Source organism: Sarcophilus harrisii, chromosome 2, assembly GCF_902635505.1.
Source record: "Sarcophilus harrisii chromosome 2, mSarHar1.11, whole genome shotgun sequence".
In the NCBI taxonomy this organism is placed as follows: domain Eukaryota; kingdom Metazoa; phylum Chordata; class Mammalia; order Dasyuromorphia; family Dasyuridae; genus Sarcophilus; species Sarcophilus harrisii.
In genome coordinates, this window is record NC_045427.1 from 203246187 (window position 1) to 203272103 (window position 25917).

General features: G+C 31.4%; 1 protein-coding gene across 2 annotated transcripts in view; it reads right to left on the reverse strand.

The window, feature by feature from the left end:
• The window catches only part of STRN (striatin), a 141593-nt gene that overhangs the window by 44776 nt on the left and 70900 nt on the right, over window positions 1-25917 (reverse strand). For both annotated transcript variants that reach the window (XM_031951268.1, XM_031951269.1), the window contains exons 5-7: window positions 20939-21109; window positions 18654-18783; window positions 13885-14020 (exon numbers count right to left, since the gene is read on the reverse strand). In XM_031951268.1, the coding sequence (XP_031807128.1) occupies window positions 13885-14020; window positions 18654-18783; window positions 20939-21109 (437 nt within the window). The remainder of the gene's footprint in view (window positions 1-13884; window positions 14021-18653; window positions 18784-20938; window positions 21110-25917) is intronic.

The window sequence follows — 25917 nt, forward strand, 5'->3', positions numbered from 1 at the left end:
ATCTTCAAGATAGCACGTAGAGAGATAATCTAAAGATCAGAAGAACATGACAGAACAAAAACACACCACCACCAAAATGTAGGAAATTATAGAAAATACTGCCTAGAATTCTAAATATAAAGGGGAGAAAAGGAAAAGGAAGGAAAAGAAAAAAGAAAAGAAAAATGCAAACTCCAAGACATATAGAAGTTAAAGTGAACAATTCAATTCAGAAGCAAATTCTTTTAACAATCATGATAAAGGAAATTTATATGACACAAAATTATTCTATAGCTACCAAAAACAGAAGAGGGAATGGAATAAATATATTTCAAAAAAACAGCTCAGAAGGCAGCCTAGAATGACATACCATGCAAATATAAGCTTGAGCATATATGAAAAAAATGGACATCCAATAAGAGCTTTTAAACATTTAGATATTTAAACATTTTTTAGAAAGAAAACAAGAATAAGACTAGTTTAATACTTCAAAGGAAAGAAATGAAAGAGAAAATGAATATGTAACAATCAAGGATAGCAACAGAATGACAATTAAAAAATCAATCAAAAGCTTGTTTTTAAACATACACATGAAAACAGGAGTAAAGGTAGAAGTCTGGTAGAGCTAACAGTGAAAAAAAGAGGAATAGGAATTATAGAGAATACCTGGTAACATCTTATGTATAAGTGAATCAGTGTTGTTTGTTTTTGCTGTTTGGTTGGATTATATTACAAAATGGGGGAGGCATATCAAGGAAAGTAGTATTGTCTTTACAGCATAAAAGAGGGAAAATCAAAACTTGAATTAAAAATATTAGAGACAGAAGGAAACTAAAAACTGAACTCTGACAACTTTTGATGTGACTATAATGCACAGTCCAATAAAAAAGGAAAAAAGGAACAGATCAAATAAGAAAAAATAAAATCCTACAATCTGTGGTTCCAAAGATACTTTTTAAAAATTAAGACAAACATAAGAGAAGGTGAAAAAAATGTATTATGTCCAGTGAGTCAGAGAAGGTGAAAAAATGTACTATGTCCAGTGAGTCCAAAAAAGGGAGGATTTGCAAACATGTTATCATAGTCTAAAAGATATGGCTTAGAAATATGTCTATTTTCACTTCAAAATTAACATTCTCTTAACCAAAATTTTTCTTTGCTTAATAAAATAAAATAGTTTGTATTTTGAAATGGAAAAACATGTTTCTCAAATTTTTCTAGTTGAGTGGAAAAGGAAAAGTGGATTATTTTTGCTTCAGAATTTTTCTCCAAAAATGTTATCACATAGAAGATTACAATGTTTAGACCAAGTTTTCTATTAGGACTCACTTTTTAAAAAAACCTTCAGTTTTTTAATCTTACAAATAGAAAGCCCACAATTCTGTGTAGAGCTAATACTCAGCTATAGGCTATTATATCACATTTTTAATAAATAAAATTGTGTTACAATAGACAAACTAAAATAATAAGCTTCATAATTCTAAATAACTAAATGATCTTTACCACTTTGTGTTCCCAGTTCTTCATATGCCAAATAAAAGATTTAAATTAGATGATTTCTAAGGTTCTAACTAATGCTAAAGATGTTATTGTACAAACAAGGATAAAATACTTATTATCTGAAGGGTCTTTTTAGTGTGAGCTTTAACCCTATATTAAAAATAAAGGTAAAATACGTTAGATTTTTTTAAAATGAGTGAAGGCTTAGAAAATAAGGCAGTTTAGCAAAAATTGGCTGCCAAAGCAGGAACCAGATCATCCAGAGCCCACATTGTTGTCCAATTCTTTGCCACTACACAAAGGGCTAATATAAACATTTCTGCAAATGTGGGTCTTTATCCTTATTTTATGACCTCTTTGGGATAGAGGCCCAGTAGAAGCATTGCTAGATCAAAGGGTATTGCACAGAAAAACTGTTTTTTAAAGGTTCATATCCCCACATGGGAAGATGATATCTGGAACTTTTGAGAACTGTATATTTTAATGTCAGGGCAGTTAGAAAGTATATACAAAGATGGAGGATATGAATATAAGTTGACTTTGATGTGATAACGTAAAAAAGAAAAGAAGGGATGGGGAAAGGCTTGGATTGGGAAAAGGGGAAAGTGGAGGTAAAATGGGGCAGATTATATCACATGAAGAGACACAAAAGGCTTATTTCAGTAGAGGGAAAGAAGGGAAGGGAATGAGCATTGTTTGAACCTCAATCTCATTGGATTTAACTCAAAGAGGTAATAACATACACTTAGTTTGGCACAGAAGGAAAGGGGAAAGAAAAGGGGAAGGCTAATAGAAGGCAGTACAAAAGTAGAAGAGGAAAGGACTAAAAAAAGGGGTGGAATTGATAAAAGGGAGGGCAGATTGAGGAAGGTGGTGGTCAGAAGCAAAAATACTGGTGAGGAAAGAGAAAAGTATAAATGGACAAAACCAAGATGGCAGGAAATACACTTAGTAATCTTAAATGGGAATGGGGTAAACTCTCCCATAATATGGAAATGGATAGCAAAGTAGATTAAAAGCGAAAATCCTACATTATGTTGCTTAGAAGAAACACATTTGAAGCAGAAAGTAAAAAGTAACAGGCTGGAGCAGAATCTATTATGTTTCAGGAGAAGGTTTAAAAAAATTAGGGGCAGCAATCCTGAACTCAGACAAAGCAAAAGCAAAAATTGTTCTAATTAAAAGAGATAAGGAAGGAAATTACAGCTTCCTAAAGGGTACCACAGTCAATAAAATAATATCAATACTTAACATATATGCACCAATTCGCATAGCATCCAAATTCTAAGAGAAGAAGATAAATGAGTAGCAGGAAGAAATAGACAGAAAAATTATACTAATGGGGGATTTCAATCTCTCTCTCTCAGGCCTAGATAAACCCAAACAAAAAATAAAGAAGAAAAAAGTTTAGGTGAATAGAATTTTAGAAGAGTTAGGGATAGATCTCTAAAGAAAATTTAATGGGAATAGAAAGGGATATAACTTTTTCTCAGTAGTGCATTGCACCTACACAAAAAATGACCAGATATTAAGCATAAAAACCTCAAAACCAAATGCAGACAGGCAGAAATATTAAATGCACCCTTTTCAGATAATGATGAAATAAAAATTACAAGTAATAAAGGGCCATGGGAAAAGAGACCAAAAATTATTTGCAAACTAAATAATCTAATCCTAAAAAATGGGTGGATCAAAAAACAAATCAATAAAACAACCAGTAATTTCATAAAAAGAATGATAATAATGAGAGAACAAAAATTTATGGGATTCAGCCAAAGCAGTTTTTAGGGGAATTTTTTATCTCCAGACGTTTACATGAATAAAATAAAAAAGGAGATCAATGATTTGCTAGAAAAAGGACAAATTTTAAAACTCCAATTAAATACCAAATTAGAAATTCTGAAAATAAAAGGAGAGATTAATAAAATGAAAGAAAACTATTGAACTAATAAATAAAACTAAGTTGGTTTTATGGGAAAAAACTAAAAAAATTGATAAACCGTTGGTTAATTTGATTAGAAAAAGTAAAGAAAACCAAATAATCAGTATCAAAAATGAAAAGGGGAATTTATCACCAAGGAAGAGGAAATCAAAGCAATGATTAGGAGCTATTTTGCCCAACTGTATGCCAATAAATCTAACAATCTAAGTTTAATTAAATGGATGAATATTTACAAAAACTCCAATCTGCACAGATTTAACAGAAGAAATAAAATACTTAAAAATCTTCAAAGTCTAATGGATTTATAAGTGAATTCTACCAAACATTTAAAGAACAATTCAAATACTACATAAACTATATGGAAAAACAGGTGAAGAAGTCCTGCTAAAATTCCTTTTATGACACATATATAGTACAGATACCTAAATCAGGAAAGATCAAAACAGAAAAAGATAATTATGGACCAATTTTCCTAATGAATATTGATACAATAATCTTATGTAAAATATTAGCAAAGAGATTACACAGCAATTTATCACCAAGATAATACTCTTTTTTTTTTTTTTTTACCAGGAATTTATACCAGGAATGCAGGGCTGATTCAAATGCAAGGAAAATTATTGGCATAATTGACCATAACTAAACTAAAAGAAATAATAAGACTATCTCAATTAATGCAGAAAAAGTATATGACAAAATACAATATCCTTTCCTAATAAAATATATATATAATATTTATTACACAAGAATAAATGGATGAGTAGCCAACATTACATGTAAGGGATAAGCTAGAAGCATTCCCAGTAAGATCAGAAGTGAAACAAGGTTGCCCACTTTTATTCAATAATACCACGAGAACTACTGTACTAGAAATGTTAGCTTTAGCAGTAAAAGAAGGAAAACAAATTGAAGAATTAGAGTAGGTAATGAGAAAACAAAAGTATCACTATTTATAGATGATATGACATTATACTTATAGAATCCTAAAGAATCAACTAAAAAAATAATATAAACAATTAACAACTTTAGAAAAATTATGGATATAAAATAAATTCACACAAATTATCAGTATTTCTATGTTAACAACAAAACCCTGCAGCAAGAGATAGAAATTCCATTTAAAATAACTGCAGACATCTACCTGCTAAAACAAAACCAGGAACTATATGAATACAATTAATTATAAAACACTTTTCACAAAAAGTCAGATCTAAACAACTGGAAAAATATTAATTGCTCATGGGTAGGCTGAGCTAATATGATAAAAATTACAATTCTACCTAAATTAGTCTATTTATTCACTGCCATAGCAATCAAACTGCCAAGAAACTAGGTTACAGAGCTGAAAAAAAAAAAAAAGTTTATCTGGAACAACAAAAAGTTTAAAATATCAAGGGAATTAATGAAAAACAAATGCAAAGAAAGTCGGCCCAGACCTATACTATAGTATAAGGCAGTGGTTAACAAACCCATTTGGTACTAGTTAATAAATAGAGTAGTAGATCAGTGGAATAGGTTAGATATTCAAGACACAATAATGAATGATTAAAGTAATCTAGTGTTTGATAAACCCAAAGGCTCCAGTTTCTGGCATAAGAACTCACTATCTGACAAAAATTGCTGGGACGATTATAAAATAGCATAGCAGAAATTAGGCACTGATCAACTTCTAATACCCTATACCAAAATAAGAGAGAAATGTGTTCATGGTTTAGACAGAAAGGGTGACAGTATAAGCAAATAAGTAGAGCAAGGAATAGTCTACTTGTCAGATCTGTGGAGAAGACTGCACTTATGTCCAAAGAACTAAAGAATATTATGAAATGCAAAATAGATAATTTTGATTATGTTAAATTAAAAAGGTTTTTTTTGCACAAACAAAACCAATACAGCCAAGATTAGAAGTAGAAAATTGAAAAAAAAAATTGGAGCCAGTGTTTCTGATATATGGTGAACTAAGTCAAATTTATGACTATAATTACCCAAATGATAAATGGTCAAAGAACATGAACGAACAATTTTCAGATGAAGAAATAAAAGTCAATTCTAGTCATATTGAATAGAAAAATACAAATTAAGATAATTCTGAGATACTACTTCATACTTCTCAGATTGAATAAATGACAGAGAGGAAAAGATGATGATAAATATTGGAGAGGATACGGGACAACTGGGATACCAATGTATTGTTGGTAGGGTTGTGAAATGACCCAACAATTCTGGAGAGCAATCTGGAACTATGCCCAAGGGGCTATAAAACTGTGCATACTCTTTGATCCAGTCATGCCTCTACTGAGTCTGTATCACAAAGAGATCATAAAAGAGGGAAAAGGACCCAAATGTGCAAAAAATGTTTGTAGCAGCTTTTTCTGTGGTGACAAGAATATGGAAATGGAGTGGATCACATCATTTGAAGAATGGCTGAATAAATTCTGGTATATGAATGAAATGGAACATTACTGTTCTTTAAGAAATGATAAGCAGTCTGGTTTCAGAAAAGTCTGGAAAGACTTACATGAACTGATGCTGAGTGAAGTGAGCAGAACCAGGAAAACACTGCACACAGTATAGGCAAGATTACATGATGATTAACTGTGATAAGATTTGACTCTTCTCAGCAATGCAGTGATTCAAGACAATACCAATACTCAGGATAAAAAAAAAAAAAAATGCCATCCACATCCAAAGAGAAAACTATAAATGGTGGATTTATGTGGATTGAAACATGCCATTTTCACCTTTTTCTGGTTGGTTGGTTTGCCTTTTTTTGTACTTTTCTCCCGTTTGGTCTGATTTTTTTTTTTTTTTTTGCACAACATGACAATTATGGAAATATGTTTTAAAGGATTGTACATATTTAACCTATGTCAGATTGCTTGGTCTCTTGGGGAGGGGACAGGAGAGAAGGAAGGAAGGAAGAGAAAAAATCTGGAACACAAAGTCTTACAAAAATAAATAATGAAAATTATCTTTACATGTATTTAGAAAAATAAACTACTAATGAGGAATTTTTAAAAAAGAAAACATTGTGTGATGATTACCTGTGAATGACTTGGCTCTTCTCCAAGAAGGCACTGACCAACTTATCCAAGACAAGTACAAAGGACTCAAAGAAAAATGCTATCCTTATCCAGATAAAGAAGTGATAGACTGTGACTACATATCAAAGCACATTTTTTTCTACTTACTTTGTTCTTTTTTGTGTTTTTTCCTCTTTTGATCTGTTTCTTCTTTTATAACTGTGACTACATAATAGCACATGTACAATCTATACTAAATTGTCTTAACATTTTCTGAAGAAAGTAGGGGAGGGAGAAAAATTTAGAACTCAAAATCTTGTAAAAATGAATGCTAAAAATTGTCTTGAGATATAATTGAGGAAAAAATAAATACTATTAAAAATAAAAATAAATAAAAACACTTTATTTTTTAAAAAATCATTTTAAATCTAAAGAATACCCAAAATAAGCAAGTAATTCTTTAACAACTGTAAACAGAGACTCAAGAAAAAAATTAATTTTTCAAAAGGATTTCATGAATACCTAGAAAAAATGAAACAATTGCTATAAATGAAAATGCTGGAAGAAAGAACCGGAAGGAGAATAAATAAATAGCTTAGAAAACAAAGTGGTAAAACTTACCCAAGAAACAGATTCCCTAAAAAAAATAGAAGAGACCAAATCAATGATTCCATAGGACAGCAAAAAAAATATTAGAACAAAATCAAAAGACTGAAAAAAATGTAAGAGCATAAAGAATATCTGATAAAAAAAAATCGACCTAAAAAAATTTGATGTGAAAATTAAATCAGAGAGATGATTTAACCAGATTCCCTGAAAACCATGACAACAACAAAAAATACATACACTGTATTTCAAAAAGTCACAAAAACTTCTCAGAAAACTTCTCAGACAATGTTCTGACAGAAAGAACCACTGTTATCTGATAAAAGAAAAGCCCAAAACTAAAGTGCTAGGAAAACCATGACTAAAATTCAGAGCTCCCAAGTAAAGTTAGTTAAATGGTCAGTTGACAAGCATTTAAGTACACATTTTGTGCCAGTCACTGTAAACACAGGACAAAGAAGGGGAGGGATACACATATAAATGAAAAGCTACTCTCAAGAAGCTTCTGAAGAGGGTAGGAAGAAGTATCTCCATGGGAATATGGTGGCAAACGTGGCAGAGGACTTTTCCTCAAAACATCAGTTTTTAAGAATTCTCTGGTGGAAAAAGGGAGCTGTAGCTAGAGAGAAGTGATTCAAGTACTAAGTGACAATAGTCACCCAAAGTCACGCTCAAACAAGACCTGACAACTTCTACCATAGAAGAGAAGATTCTGAAATACAATATTGCTAAAGGTCAAAGACATAGGCTTACAAACAAAAAGAACTTACCCTGCAATGCCAAATATAATCCTATGAGGAAAAATGTAAATGTAATGGCCTTTCAAACATTTCTGCTGAAAATACTAGAGCCTATTTTAATTTTTAATTGAAGCAGTTACTTAAATAACTAAAATGGAAAATGTTTTGTAATAAAAATACCCAACATAAACTTATCTAAATCAATAAACTATTAAAGTTAATGTAAATAATGCCTTATTTACTGCATTTGACTTGTAACTAGACCTTCAATACCTCTTAAATATTCATACTGCTTTCTCTAACCGCATATCTAATATTTGAAAAAAACAAATTACTATTCAAACAAGTTCTCAATTTTGGTAAGTTTCTGAAAATTAAAACCAAGGTTCAATATTTAATGTAACTTTCAATTCTGTCACCCCAAATTGAAAATTACAGGAAGATTTTTTTCCACTTTGATATATTTGCATATTCACATATGACCAGTTATTATAGGTGTGCATATGACTATAAACATAGAATGCCAATGTACTTTATTCATATGCAAATAAGCAAATGTTCTACAATATGCTCTTTACTGATACTCTCTTGAGAATTCATGATATGGCAAATTGTTTTTGCATAGTTATAAATATACTACAGAAAAAGCTTCAAGAATAATGACAACAATTTAAAATTATCTTTTAAATATTCCCAAAGTTTAATCCTTTAGGGCTTGTCATTTTAGGAAATGGAAAAATTGCATGATACCTATATATTAAGGACTCAAGTTTTACTTCTTATTGACTGAAGTTCACCAACTAAAATTTTAATGGCAAACACCTATATTCCACAAAACTAAAAATTAAAGATTTGTTAATAAGTAATTAAATTAATATTAACAGTAATTATTCTTCCAGTATTCAGTCTTACATCTCCAACTGTCTTTCAAACATCTCAAATTAAATGTCCAAGAGACAACTGAAACTCAACCTGTTGAAAACAGAACATATTTCATCTCCCCTTATCTCAAAACTATTGTCAAGAATAGTTATTCTTTAACAACTGCAAATAGTTCCTCCAGCTAATAATGTAGGTATTATCCTTAGTCTTTACATCTCTCCTCCATAGCCAATCTTTTTTGTCAAGAGCTACCAATTTTACTTTTGTTACTTCTATTTATTTCCATAAAAAAAACTATACAAATATTTTAAAAGAATGAGCACCTTCCCGATATATTTAACCTTGAGAAATGAAGATATCTATTTCTTTCAGCCAATCCTAAAACAGGAGGTTTTCAAGTTCCCTTGTAACCCTTAGTCACTCTCCTCTCAACAACTTCTAGCTTGTCATCTTGAATTACGCTGTCCAGAACTGAACTGCTTTATAATTTATTTTTATTTTTTTGCTGAGGCAATTGGGATTAAATGACTTCCTCAGGGTCATATAGCTAGGAAGTGTTAAGTGTCTAAGGACAGATTTGAACTCAAGTCCTCCTGACATCAGGGCTGGTGCTCGATCCACTATACCAACTAGCTGTCCTGTGGTTTTTAAAATTTAACTAAAACTATTCACCAGAAATTCTGAAAAACAATTTTACATTAAATTTTTTGGACCTAGGATATGTCTAATAAAAAAAAAATCATCTCTCATACCCCAATCCTTTCTTCTCTTCTGACTATAAACATATTCTTCTCCTTCACCTTTAATAAAAATAAAACTTTACTATATACTAAAACTAGCCCTAGTAACTGTCTTATATTAAACTAAGAAGTAGATACTCTTTATCATCGGTTTCCACTAATCATCTTCTTCTATACCTCTTATTCCCAGAAACTGTGAAGCCTCTTACCTTTGTTCCCAAACATCTACCCCAGTAGCATAGATCATGAATTTATTGATATGAAAACCATAATGTCAATAAAACCTCTCTGAATAAAGTCATGTGGGTTTTCATCTTCATTATCTAGATATGACCATGTAAACTCATCTTGAGAGTAATGCTTCTTACAAGCCAAAAGCTCTGGATGCTAAGATTAGTTAACCTTCATCTACCTGTGACTTTCTCCACTATTTCTCTTCCCAATCTCTCCCTGCCATTTTTAAAAAATAATCCACTTTGTACTCACTTGTCTTCCTATAAATTTCTCCCTAGTACTTCCAAAATTCCTGCATTGGGAACATTTATCACCCACCATATGGTGACATGTTAAGCCTGAATAGGGCCCTCTGCTAGAGAAGTTATTTTAAAAATATAACAATCACTTGCAAGGCAAATGGAAGTGTGAACAGGAAGCCATACATTATTAAGCAAGGAAATTAGAAGAACCACCAAAGAACAGGATACCATGAAGAAAAATCTAGGGGAAGACATGGGGTAAATTATACCAGATAGTCAACTATGATTGTATTGCTAAAATCACATTCATATAAACAAGATCACAAATCCATTTCAACATCTGAGTTAGGGAAAATTTTCAGGATCAAGGACTATTGTTATTTTTCTAAGTTATCCACATCTTTGTAAAGTCTAGCCTGATGGTCAAGACCCTTTTTTACTTCAGCTGAAACATAATAGATTCTGTGCCTGCCTCTTATTTTAACTCTATTTCTGTTTCAAGTGTGTTTCTTGTAAAATATATTTTTTTGATTTTGGTATCTAATTTCTTTTTCTATTTGCTTCTGTTTTATGGGTGAGTTCATCCTATTCATATTCACAGTTATGATTACTAACTATGCATTTCAATTCATCCTGTTTTCTTCTGTTTATTCTTCTCTCTCAATCTTGACCCTCCTCTAAAGTTTGTTTTGCTTATGATTACTGCCTTCTTTTAATCTACCTTCCCATTTATTATCCCCTCTTTGAACCAATCTAGATGTGAGATTCAAGTGTTGTTGCCTGTTAACCACCCATTTTCTCTTCCACTGTAAAAACTCTTCTTTGTAAGCTTCTTTTATGTAAGATAATTTTTCTCATTCTTTCCTCTGCCCTACTCATCTCCTGGGGAATCCCCCTTTCTTACCAATTTAAATTTTTTTTACATCATTTCAATATAATTAATTCACTCCTGCACCCTCTATATGGAATTCTTCTAACTACCCTAATTGTGATAAAGTTCTTAGAAGATACATATAAGTATACCCTGAGAAAGAACTGATGGTGTCTGAATACAGAGTGAAATATCCTTTTTTTTTTCTTTATTTTTATTCAGGGTTTTTTGTTTTGTTTTTTTGGTTTTTTTTTTGGAGGGAGAGATCTATGTTTTCTTTTAAACTTGAGTGTTATGGAAATGTTTTGCATGACTACACATGTATAATCTATAGCAAATTGATTGTATTTTCAATGAGTTGGGGAAGTGGGGAGGAAGAAGGAAAGAAGAGAATCTGGAACTCAAAAGCATTAAAAAGAATATTAAATAAATATTGGATTATTTGCTGTCTGGGAAGGGGGTGAGGGAAAGGAAGAAGAAAAAATTTTAAACACAAGGTTTTGCAAGGGTGAAAGATGAAAACTATCTGCATATATTTTGAAAACAAAAAGCTATTATTTTTTTCAAAGGAATATTAAAAAAATTTTTTTGGAAAAAAAGGTTCATTTATCATTTTGAAAGGTTCACAATTTCACTTTAATAAATCCTTTAAGATTTTTCTTTCATGTTTGCCTTTTTATGCTTCTCCTGAATCTTATGTGAGAATATCAGATATTCTATTCAGCTCTAGTCTTTTTTTATCAAAAATGCTATAAATTCCTCAATTTCATTAAATGCCTATTTTTTTTCCTTAAAAAGATTATATTCACTTTTGCTGATAAGGTTATTCTTGGCTGTACTCCTAGATATTTTGTCTTTCAGAATTCTGTATTTAAATTTTGCTACTCCTTTATTATGGAAGTTGCTAAATCTTGTAAGATCTTGATTATGGTTCCACAGTATCTGAATGGTTTCTTTCTTGATAATTGAAGTGTTTTCTCTTTAATCTGGGAGTTTTGGAATTTAGCAATAATATTCCTAGAAGTTTTCATTTATAGGTTTCTTTAAGATGGTGATTGATAAGATTCTTTCAATTTCTATTTTACCTTCTGGCTCGAGGATAGTAAGGCAATTTTCCTTATTATTTATAAGTTAGTGAAATATAAGTTCCTTCTTTGATTTTGACTTTCAGGTAACCCACTAATTCTTAAATTGGATCTCTTAATTCTATTTTCCAGGTCAGTTATTTTTTCAATAAAATTATTTTACATTTTCTTCTATCTCTTCATTCTTCTGATATTGTTTAATTGTTTCTTGATGTTTCATGGAGTCATTAACTTTTACTTGTCCAATTCTAATTGTTAGAGACTTGTTTTCTTCAGTGAGCTAATATTTTACATTGTTACATTTACATTTTCTTCAGCATATTTTGTGCCTCTTTTTGCCAAGAGATTTGTCTTTTCTTAAATTTCTTCCTTTGCTATCATTTTGTTTTTACTCAACTACTCTTATTTGATTTTGGAAATTCTTTTTGAATGTTTCTAAAAATTTTTGTTGAGCTTATGCCCAATTCACATTTTTCTTTGAGGCTTAGCTTGTAGCTGTTATGACTTCACTGTCTTCTTCTGAGTTTGTACACCTTGATCTTCCCTCTTACTATGTTAGTTTTTTGTTATCAGACTCCTGTTCTGGATTTGCTCATTTTTTCCATTCTATTTTTTTTTTTGGAGGGGGGGGGGAAGAGACTTTATATTAATACTGAACTCTATTGGTGGCAAGGGAGAGGAGAGGGAGAAGTATCAGCATAATCTCAAATGTCAGGCTTTTTCCATGCAGTTGTTTGAAGAACTAGTTCTGGGGACTTTGAGATTTGGGGAAGGGTGTAGTCATTGCTTACTTACTCTGTCCTTGGGTCTTTAACCACAAAGAACACCTGATCCTCTGAAATTGCAATTTTTACTTCTCCTTAGCCTCTTGTTGCCCTGGGGTCAGGAACATAGCTGTTTCCCAATGTTCTTGTTCCCATGGGCTGGAAGTGATACTGACCTTCAGGAATTTCACTCCCTCTGGACCAAAAGAAGTCCTTCATACCCTTGAACTACAACCAAGAAGTGGGCATAGACAAATAATTTTGTCAAACAGTTTTTCCTTAGGGAAAACTCTCATTTCTTCTAAACCAAAAATGTTCTTTTCCATCCTTAAACTATGACCCAGAAATAGATATAGGCAATGGAATTGACAAACAACATCTGATCCTGTGTCCAAGGTTAGTAGGGGGCCTCTATAATTTCTTTCTAATCAGTCCAGTTTTCTTGCCCTTTCCAACTTGAGAACTCCTGACGTTACTGCTTAAGTCACACTACTGGTGTTTCATCCTTGTGAGCTCCAGGCCAGCCTCCTCCCCTGACATATCACAAATCTCTTTTGACATCCTAAATTATCTTGGTCTGGAAGAATGCCTCACTCTGACCTTTTCTTGGCTCCGCCACTGCATAATTTGATTTGAGGAGTTTTTTTAAAGTTGTTTGAAAGAAAATATTGGGAAAGCTAAGCTGAGCACATTTTTCTACTCCATGATCTTGGAGAAGGGGAGAGGGATGAAAAATTTGGAACACAAGGTTTTTACAAGGGTGAAAACTACCTTTGCATGATTTTGAAAATAAAAACCTATTATTAAAAATGTGATTGATTTTATGTTCCTATTTGACTTATTAAAATATTTATATCAGTTAAGATAAAACTACAAGAATAGTTCTATATTTTCAATTCAAAGTCATAGATCTGAATAGAAAAGATGAGTAGCTATAGCTTTCTGACTTATATTTCTTTCTTCAAATAAAGGCAAAAGACAACTCTAAAATTCCCTACTATGTTTTTATACTCAAATGATACAAAATCTTTATCCACTGAAAGTAAAATTCTTTAAAATTTTGTAGTTTAAATTAATTTTTCCCCAATATTTATCACTTGCATTTTAAATAAAGAATTAAAGCAAGATTTTTAAAAAGCTCTGAATATAGAAAGTTAATAGTAAAAAGATTATAAATTACCAAGACAAGACAAGTCATTGAGAAATTTTGAATTCTAGGCAAAATATCCCTTTGATTGATAATTCAGGTTTCCCAATGGGAACCATCAAACTTCCTTACCCCATTCTGTTCCATCGCCTATGCTTCTAGATTCTCCATCTCCTTCATCTGATGCAACCAAGAAATCAAATTCCTTTAGAGCTTCTTTTGTTTCTCGATCTTCACTGCTATCAGATAACACCTTTTTCCTAACAATCTAATGAAAAAACATATTAAATTAAAATACTAATAAGGTGTACATGCTTAAAATTAAGTACATAAAATCCTAATTTAAATTGCTAGTTGAGAAAATTCAATAATCCCCCTTAAAAATGTACATTTTAATTGTTTATCATAGACTGAACGTAGTAGTCAACTCAAAGAGAAGGAATTTTATTTATAAAAATGTAGGTACAATAAATTTTAAAACAATCATTTAAGTTTATTTTTCATTAGATTTTGCAGCTATATGAGAAAACCTGGACTCAGTAGAAGATGAATCATTTCTAATTTAACGGATTAATAGAAATTTGGGAGATATTTTAGCCATACTATATTAGAATTGAAATGCAATGTGGTATAGTGGATAAAACAGCTTGCCACAAAAATAAGACTAGAGGTTCAAGTGCAAGTCCAGTCATTGACAAATAATATGTATGATTCTTGGTAAGAGACATTTAACCTCTCACTGCTCTAGATCAGACCTGTCAAACTCAAAGAGAAATATAACTCTGCAGACTACATACTGACTAAAAATTCTACAAATTAATGTTCTCTATGTTGTGCAGTATTTTTATTTTGTTAAACATTTTCTAATTATATTTTAATTTGGTTCCTACTACTCTCTTGAGTCTTGCTGGGCCAGTAAACTTGACACCTGTATTCTAGGCAATTCTCTAAGACTATAAAGTTGCATTTTCTCATCTGTCAAACCCTATGTCAATGAAAATCCAGCTCCAGTATCTACCACTATACTTATATTAGCATTCTTGACTAGTTTTGCATTTTACACAGGAAAATTTTATCCACAGTTAGAAACTTCATAAAATATTCTCTGTCTTTCATAGTCTTGCTAATAACATTGCTTTATTTCTAAATTTTATTATGATTTCAATTGAATAGAAGGTATATTTAGGAATTCATCCCTGTAGACTTATGGAATTTTCATACTTAAAAGCTTTTACTTATTTCTATTACTTCTCTCTCATCTTATATTTCTTTCCATATTCTTCCTATTTCTATTTAGCTACCCTATTTACAACTTTTCTATTCATTTAGCTTCTTGAACATTTGAACTCTGAGAAAGAGACTTGACTTTGTGGACAAAGAGACTGGCAAGTCTAATAAAATGTATATTATTTCTTTGCTAGACTCTTTGACTTTGTGGACAAAGAGACTGGCAAGTCTAATAAAATGTATATTATTTCTTTGCTAGACCCTATTAAAATCCTTTGTGGAGATCCAAATCTAGTTGAAAGAATGAAACTAAATAATGTTTTATGTTGAAATGTTAACCAAAAAAATTTTTTTTAAATTACTGACAACCACTAGTTAAGATGGAATTAAGAACATCACAATTTCTCTAGACTTCAGAATTCCAAACTAAAAGAAATAAGAACAAACATACTCAATTTATATCACAAGTCTGCTATGCAGCTTAAAATGCAATATAAAATAAATGTTCAAGTCTACTGAAAAAGTAAAATAATACTATCCAAATATGAGGTGACTTTATAATAGGAAATGCAATAGTAGATAAATTAGTGGGATATTTTCTGGAAGGACATGGATATCCTACTTGACATCATTCAAATGGTTATAATTTGACCTCCCATAAACTCATACACTTTGAATATGAGAAGAAATCTATTTTACTTCCAATTAATTCTTAACATGGTTACAGAGTTTCTGTTTAAGGGTTTTCAATTATAAGAACTCTTTTATAATACAAACTCATTCCTTTTGTCAGGTTTAATCATTACAAAATTACTACAAAGCAAACTAACTTCCCAGTGAATTCATCCATTGTTCTAGTTCTGGTATCTTGAGAATTACAGAACAATTTAATCTTCTTGATTTTTAATATGTCCAAAACTTAATTACCATCTTTAGTAGTCCACATCATACTATAGTTTCATCTTGAGTTAATGGTCAATTTAAAACTCCCAAATTTTATTTTTTAAATGTGAACTCTCAATCCAAGTTTCCTTATTCTATAATTGTATAGTTTATCTTTGGGTTCTAAATATATAACTAATATAAGAATAATGGATAAAATGTATGAGGCCCAATTCGACCATGTAATCTATAACTTATCCCTCACACCCTTATGTCAAAGGGATATGTCTACATTTCTATCTAACTCACTGTTATGGAGACAAAATTGTTTTGCTCTTCATCATATGAGACAAACTGTTGAAGTTGGTGTTAAGTCAGTTGACAAGAAAGCTGCTTGGGACTCTCAAGGTCATAAAATCTACCCAGAAGTCTCCAAAACTAACTGAACATTATGTACACTTCCACCCCAGTGATGGAAAAAGGATCTCATAAGTATTTGTCTCAATTAGCCATATTAGTTTGAAAGTTTAAAAAAAAATTAATTATTACAATGTATCATCAGAACTTCAAGAAGAAAATGTTTTATGCATTATGTTTCAGGGCAGTTTAAAATTTTTAATTTATAAAATCAGAAATTTTTAATAGAACCAACTTGAGCAAAATTCTATCAGAATGTTGAGACCACTAAATCAAAATTGTATATGGGGGGGAAAAAAAGACAACACTAAAAGCTTTGTAGAGTGACTACAAACTTCCCTCCAATATGACAAGGATTTATTAATCAATATTCTCTGAACTGGTTAGTCATTTCAGTTTAACTGATTTTTACTAATATGATAATATAATCCTGATTCTGACATTCAAGGTATTCCACAATTTGTCTCTAATCCATCTCTTTCACTGTATCACATACTATTTCCCTTCACATGGGCTTCATTTTTAATCAGACAAGCCTTTCCTCCACTTTTCATGTGAGTTGTCTTCACGCTTTTGCTTATACCACCCTCCACACCTAAAGAGATTCCTTTTCAACTCTCTTCCTTTTGATTTTTCACTTACATAAAAATCCTTCTTTCCTTCAGGGCCTAACTCAGGTTTTAAATATTCAATAAAGTTGTTTTATACCTCAGCAACAAAAGACAAGCAATCACTTTCTTTTGAAATTTCTCAAAATACTTGCTCTGGGTCTCTCTCATATTTATATTCTCCCCTGTGTCACAGGTTACTTTGTATTCTACTATTGCTTCTTTACCCATTAAAATAATTATTTAAAGAGGCTAATAAATAGGGTCCATATAGTATCTATTTTTGTTTATATAAGCTAAACATAATTTATTTAAGTGCCTATTATATATATAAGGCACTTAGGAAAACAAAAACAAACCAGTCCCTACTCTCAAAGGTAACTTACTCAAAATAAATACAGTGCTTTTTCTTTGTACTTGTAACCATGCTAGTACATACCTGGAACATAGCGGATACTTCATAAATATTTTTGATTGATTCAAGAGTTTATTGCTTATTAAACTTAATTAAATGTACACATTATTCTAACAATAAAATTTCTTTGATTTTTATTTGGATAAATGACTCTACCAGCTCAATTTTGGGGTAATAAGTTCCCTATCTTACTTAGGGTCTTCAAAAAAATCCTAGAAAAATCATTTATCGGAATGTTGTGATGATATTATTTGTCAAGATAGGAAGGATGTACTATATGTTAAGATGCTTTTCAATTATGAAATTTTGTGCTTCTGTAATAATATAGATATTGAAATCCAATTATGAATATGGAAAAGTGAGATAAATAAAAATGTTAAAAAGATATTTTCTGACTTCAAGGAATTTATAATCTAGTTAGAGAAAAAAGAAACAAACAAAAGAGAATAAATAATTGTATGTATATATGTATGTAGTCACACATAGTGACTACCATGATAGGTAGTACTTACATAACAGAATCAATCAACACTCTGAAACTAAGAGTAACCCATAAAATATCAACCTTCATCCAGTGAGAGCTCTGATCAATGCCAAGTTTTATATATACTCCATTGCTAGGATCATTCTCTGTTGATGACACTGTCATTTGACTCTACGCTAAAATTAGGAAAATGGCAAAGGCTGCACTAAGCAAGAACTACAAAAAAAATTTTAGCAATCCTCAAACTTCTGACTGAGGCTCTTAAAATATTTTGTACAATGGATCTGCTTTTAGTCTGATGAAGCCTACTGACTCCTCAGAATGTTTTTAAGCAAATAAAGGTTATGCCGATTTTCAGCTAGTTGTTAGTGAATTTTTTTTTTTTTAATTTCCGCATTGAAGTTCACAAACTCTCTGAAATCAATGTCTATATAATTCAAGGAAAGAACCATTGCTTTAAAGTTAATTCAAGAGAAGGAAGGTTCCCTATTAAAGATATATTATATATGAGTTTACACTTGACCAGATAATATTTACCTCTATCAGGTAGCACAGTGTCTGCTATGTGATACAACACTATCACAATAATGTAATATTTAACATTAGTTATCTAGGAATGGTTAGGTGCTGAGTTGATACTGAACTGAATATTGGATGACTGATAATAGTGAAACAAACTGAGATTTTCAAAATGAAGTCACTATACTGAATTTAAGAGTTATACTAGTTAAAATAATTTCAGAGGGATTTTTTTTAATAGTTTACAGAAAAAATTTAAGGGCCAAAAAGTGTCACGGATTAATGATTCTTACTTTTCATTTATTTGGTTATCTGGATACTTTTATATTTTTTCACTTATATGACCCACCGTTGAAGTATCAATGATGGTTTTCTCTCTCCCATCAATATCATCTTCATCATCTTCATCACTGAAGTCTGCATTTTCAAGGAATTTGAAAGTATCCAGTACAGAGGCAGAATCAGTTAACTCTGGTTTCCTAGTTTAAAGTATACACATCTTAGGTAATTAGCAGAAAGTAAACTTTAATGAAAGCATTAATCCATGACATTTCAAGTGCTCATTCTATTTTTGCTTGCAATGATTCCACAATCCAAATTATAGACTAAAGAGTTCCCTATACAAACCAACAACTTCCAGGAGATATGGGTTTGGGAAAGTGCAACTACTTCAGACTACTATATTTTCCAATTATTTTGAGGTCACATTTCTTTCATGTTAATAACACAGGAATATTGATGTATGACGTTGCCGGAACCACCATTATATGTTAAAGCCAAACAAACTCTAACAAATGGATCATCACATAAGATTCAAATATAATCATCTAATTACAAAATTAAGCATCTCCTAAAGCAGTATCTTTTTTTTTTTCTTTGCAGGCCCAATATGCCCCAACATTGAGGCCCAGGGAGAAGGAGAAACATATTTGTAGTCTTCTGAAATTTAGGCAATTTTTTCATCTGTTACTACCCTAATGCAATTTTAATGCTTTACTTTTTTTTTCAATAATTTTCCCATTTTCTCCTGTACAAAAGGAGGAACAAAGTTTGTGTATTCTATGAGAGGAAAAAAAGAGGTAAAGGTAAAACTAAAAAGACAAATATATCCTGTAAATAAAGGGCTATTAAAAAAAAAAAAAAACTAAAAAGACAAGCAGCAAAATCCAACCTCCAGCTTGTGAATCCTTTTTCTTCTAAATAATAAATACAAATGTATTTAGAGGTAATGAACTGGTATTACCTATGGCTTGAATCTGGGAAGAAAATCATTATCTTTTTGGAAATGAATGAACTCTTTTAAGATACTAGACTCGCTTTCTGTTCAGGAATTTATTAAATGGCCTGCAAACAGAAAGGATGCAAAACTTATTGAGCAAATTTTAAAATTTAGATGTAAAATAGGTTTCATTCTTATTTAAGTAGTTAACTACTGATAGACTAAATTTTAGAGATCAAGTAAATCTCATCAGAACACTGTGTTAATTAAAATTTCTATCATTAGTAAAAATATGGACTGATTTGTAAACAACAAGAATGGCACTTTCATCCTGGTCAAGTCTGAAGAGAAAGGATAAGCATGAAAAGTCTATATCAGGTCAGATGCCCTCCTTTGGAGGTTTCCATAATGATCTGATTCTTTTCTTCTAGATTAAAGATAAAATGAGGAATGAGTATGAGTAAAAATAAAACCAGAATTAATAACTACAAGGACCTATGGATAAAAAGACAATATATATCCTCAGGTCTGACACTATTCTTTGAAAACATGTTAACATTCTTTAATATGCTCTTTCTGAAAGAGGAAAGCGAAGGCTCAAGAAACAGAGTTTTGAAGTGTTGCTTCTAAGAGAATTAAATACCACTAAGTCCTCAGTACAATTTCTTATATGAAAACCAACTTTGGTCTTCTTTGAAGGCATAGAAATTATAATTAAAAATATAACTTCATTGATCTGTACCTTTTGATTTTAATTCTAGATCATAGTATTAGTTTTTCAATAAACAATGAAATATTATAATAATTTTACATACAATTAAAACATAAATTTGGAGTAAATGCTCCAAAAGGAATGTCATGTTAAAATAGGTAGCTTATTTTTATGTAAATGTAAAATAGCCATTTTAACCATAAAAGATTTTAATAGAAATAAAAAATGGATTTTAAAACTAGACATTAATTTTATTATTTCAGTTATTGTATATAATTTCTGAGTTACAAACAATGAAATTTAATTCTTCCATCATTTGAACTGAATTTCAATGTACTGAGAAGTTAAAATACAATTTTCTATTAAGGTTTCAGAAATATATAAGCTTGTTTCAATATACTGAAGCCTATATTTAATATTCAAATTTCAAGCAATGTAAAGAAATCTAAATGGAAATCTAAAATAATCACTTGAGCAAGTTTTAACACTAACAACATTCTTAAAGCAAACTGATAAAAATAATCAATTTCAATCTCTTCAAACTTAAATCAGAAAAGACTGAAATTCAATTCTTGAGAGAGAACTTTAAAGTTCTTTCTATTACACAGTTTAAATCCAAAATTATCCTTAAAGTCAAGCAAAAATATAATTAAAAGGTGACTATTTTAATATGAACTAAATATTTTCCCAGAAAAAAACTTACCCAATCATCACTGTTTCCTTATGAACTTCAGCTTCTGCTCCATTTATAACTGACTCCTGATTTTTCTCATTTTCCCTCTCAGTGACATCACTTGCAAATCCCAACAAAGCTCGTACCCGTTTTGATTTTACATCTAGTATGGTATCCGTGTAACCAACCTCCTGCAGATACCTGTGTAGAAAGGATTCTTACAATTATTCATATGCTTTCAATATTGTAATTTAATCTTTAAATTCATTGCCTGTACTAACTCAACACAGTATAGTACTGTCCTAACAAAACATTCTAATAAACTATCATCCAGCTGCAGATGGGGCTGGTTCTTATAGTACCAGCCTCTAGGGTCACTGAGAAAATCAAAGAACCTAGTAGAATATGTACAATACACTATTCATTATGTTGATCATAACAAGACTTTGTTCCTTTATATACCTAATAGTTCTATTTATCACTGCAATGAGGATAGGGAAGATGGCAGGTATCTTCTACTTGCTGAAGTTTATCCTACTTTTATTAGAATTATGTTATATTAGTTATATTTATATATATATATATATATATATATATAATTTATGTATATATATATATATATGTTATATTAGAATAAGCCACATTTCTGTGTCAAGAGATGTAGGTTGAAATTTTCTTCAATAATAATTTTATAATGACATGGATTTCTTATATTATTTAATCTCCTTCACCTTCAACTTTTTCATTTGTAAAATGGGAACATTACCTTGTATTACTTCTCCCACAGGGTTATTATGAAAAGGCTTTATAATCTTAAAAGTGCTATAAAAACATAGCCATTATTTTCCTGCACTATTGTCTTTAAGACCTGAGGTAAAGATGTAAACATCAATAATTCTCTGCATATTTCTAGTGTAAAGTACTGACTGAAGTCTCTAAAAGGCAGGAGACATAAGAATAGGAAGTTTCTTACACACAATAATATTTAAGTGGTTGTCTGAACAAGAGGTAGGTCACACCATGTGAAGTGAAATAATAATCAAGAAATCCAAAGAATACTAACTCCAACGTATACTAAATGACTGTCTACTCCAGAAATGCACAAGTCCATTCCAAAGGCAATGGAAAAGGGAACCCACCAGCACAAGTATAGAGTAGCCTTCCAATTTAAACAGAGACTACTAGGAACATGTACTGTGTCAGGCTTGGGTTATAGAGGCAGAAAGAGTGAAGGGTAGTCACAAGAAAAAGCAAAAGGCAGAGAGACCTTGGAAGCTATAGAGATGTAGCAGAGAAATAACCAGCACACAATGCAGCAGTGATAAAACAGGATATCCCAGTCCCAAGGGCTTCTAGGTTCCTAGTACCCTGTTGTGTTATAACACAGAAAGCCCTAAAAATCCAACAATAATACAAACCCTCAAAAATCCAAGTGGATCTATCTTTGGACATGGAGATCAGCACAGGAACCGAAGAGACTAAGCAGGACTAACTATCACACCCAAAAGTACAGTAGAAGGTATTGTGTCCTGCTTTCTGGAGTCCCCAAGTTGGGGTGACAAAACATACTGATGCTTTCTAGAGCCCCCACACCATGGTGATTAAAATATCCTGCTTTCTAGAGTCCCCACACCGGGGTGATTAAAATATAGCTTCCTAGTGGAGAAGTAATGAGACAGGACTCCGGAAGATGGTAAAAAAATAAGAGTCCATTTATTTCAAGGACTTTCTGCTTTATATACTGTAACAAAAACATCACTGTGCATATGGGACCTGGTATCACTCTTCCACCTGGTATCACTCTACTTCAATCTCAACACAGTTTGTCACCACCCCCTGACTTCTTCTCAAGAAGGCCAAAAGCCCTTAGAGGAGATGGGGAGCCGAACCAGATGTTGTCAGCAGGTTCCCACTGGGCTGAAGGGTCTTATACCTTACCCAGAGTTTCCCCACTGACTGTGACTCTCTACAGTAAGGGGCAAAGCTTTCCCTCAGAAGGAAGGAAAGAAGGGAGGGAAGGGAGGAAATAACAAGAAGTATAAAAATTTATTACAAATCTAAATATTTTCCCCAAAAAGGGGGCAAGTAATTCTGCAAAGATAAAACGCAGAGATCCAGAAGAAAGAATAGATTTTTCCAAAAGGACTACATGAATACCTAAAAGAAATGAAGCAGAAGTCAACAAATAAATGAATGAATGAATGAATAAAACCTTTGAAGGAATCTGAAGAATAAATGGTCTAGAGAAAAATATATTAAACCTTACTGAAATAAATCCCTAAAAAATAGAATGCATCATACACAAACCATCAAGTAATATTAAGACAAAAAATTTTAAAACAATAAAATCTAAGAAATATGATAATAAAAACAAATGACTGAAAAATAGGTCACGGAGAAATAATTTAAGTCACTAGACCCCTTGAAAACCATAGCTTAAAAAACTCTGTACACTATTTAAAAAATTAATATACATAAAATTACCCAGATCTTTTAGAACCTAAGAACAAAGTGAAGACTGGGAAAACAAGACAAAACAAAACAAAACAATTATTTCCTGAAAAGAACTACAAAAGTAAATTCTCAGGAATGTCATAGCCCAAATCTAGAGCTCCCAAATGAAAGGAAAAAAAAAATGTTATACACAGTTGAAAGGAACTAGTTCAAGAATTAAGAGACCACAGTCATAATTACATAAGATATGGAAACTTCTATATAATAAATGAGAAAAGAAACTTGAATGTATGATATTGCAAAAGGCAAAAGATGTAGGTTCACAACCAAGAATAACTTGGCCTGAAACATTGACTATGAGTTTACAAGGGTGGGAAATGGATTTTTAATGAAATAGAGGACTCTCAAGAATTTCTGATTTAAAAAGCAGAAGTGAAATACATTGTTGGTAGAATTGTGAATACACCCAGCCACTCTGGAGAGCAATTTGGAACTATGCTCAAAAAGTTATCAAACTATGCAAGAATGTTTGTGGCAAGTCTCTTTGTAGTGGCCAGAAACTGGAAACTGAGTGGATGCCCATCAATTGGAGAATGGCTGAATAAATTGTGGTATATGAATATTATGGAATATTATTGTTCCGTACTTTCAGAAAGGCCTGGGGAGATTTACATGAATTGATGCTTAGTGAAATGAGCAGGACCAGGAAATCATTATATACTTCAGCAGCAATACTATATGATGAGTAATTTTGATGGACGTGGCCCTCTTCAACAATGAGATGAACCAAATCAGTTCCAATAGAGCAGTAATGAACTGAACTAGCTACCCCCAGTGAAAGAACTCTGGGAGATGACTCTGAACCATTATTACATAGAATTCCCAATCCCTATATTTTTGTCCACCTACATTTTTGATTTCCTTCACAGGCTAATTGCACACTATTTCAAAGTCCGATTCTTTTTGTACAGCAAAATAACTGTTGGGACATGTATACTTATATTGTATTTAATTTATACTTTAACATATTTAACATGTATTGGTCAACCTGCCATCGGGGGGAAGGGATGGGGAAAAGGAGGGGAAAAATTGGAACAAAAGGTTTGGCAATTGTCAATGCTGTAAAATTACCCATGCATATAACTTGTAAATAAAAAGCTATAATTTTAAAAAGGAAAAAAAAAAAGAAAAAACAAAAGTAAGTAGGACCTTTAAAATACAAATACAAGTTTAAAAAAAAAAAGGCAAATTTATTTAAGCAATTAGAAAGCACTCTATGATGATGTGCTAACATTCTAGTGGGAGAAAAAAACAAAAGTTCCTTTAACACCTCAATATCTTTAAATGATATTGAAGCAGCTAAATTTTTAACTCCTAGAGGTGATCCTGGGAGATCATTAAGATGAAGAGGTTCTGTTCTGAGGATGTGATGATGGAAAAAGATAGAAGTGAAGAGAAGAAAACATACTTCTGAAGAAAAGAGAGGACAAAAGTGGTATATAACTTGCTAATTCTCATAATTAGAATATATAAGAAGAGTGGATAAAAACAAAAGAAGGGACAAAAGGAGTAAGCATCAGAACAACCTCACTCATCTAAAACAAAGGAGTGTTGAACACACACACACACACACACACACACACACAGAGTTTGGTATGAAAAGACAACAAATTAAGGAAGGAAACAACTAGGTTGTGGGAGAGATTAAGAGAACATAAGAGAGGAGATAGTCATGAACAAAACAAATTTCCTGATCCCAAAGGGAAGATTTAAAGGGAAAAGGGAAAAACAGAAAAGAATTAGAACTTAAGGGATTTGTCTTTTAAGCAATCTGGAAAAAGCCTGTGGAACAAATTGTAATTAATATAATGAAATATTACTGCACTATTAAAAAGCGAAAAAAAAATAATTTCAGGCACAGTGAAGTAAGCAAAAACAAAAGAAAAATTTATATGAGGCAACAACACTGTAAAAAAAAATTACAAGAATTGTAATCAATTTAATTGTGATAGACTTGACTCTTTTGAATCCTTCAGCGATTTAAGAGAGTCCAATAAACTTGGGGTGGAAAGTACCAACCCACAATCAGAGAGAAAACTATAGAGGAATATGAATCAAAACATAGTATTTTCTCCTTTTTGTTGTTGTTATTGTTTGTATGCTTGGTGGTTTTTTTTTTCCCCTTCTTGTGGCTTTTTTCCCTTTTGATCTGCTTTTTCTTGTGAAGCTTGATGAATGTAAAATATATATTTAGAAGAATTACACATGCTTAACCTATATTGCATTGCTTGCTGCCTTGGAAAGAGGAAAAAAATTGGAACACAAGGTTTTGCAAAGGTGAATACTGAAAACTACCTTTGCATGTGTTTGGGAAAATAAAATAGTAATGAAAAAAAAAAAAAGAATTGTGATCAATTCAATGACCAATAATGTCTCTGGAGGTCTTAAAATAAAGAATGAAAGATGGCAGACATATATAATAAGTACATTATATAATATTTTTTAGACATAACCACTGTGTAGATTCATTTACTGTACTGATTTGTTACAAAGAA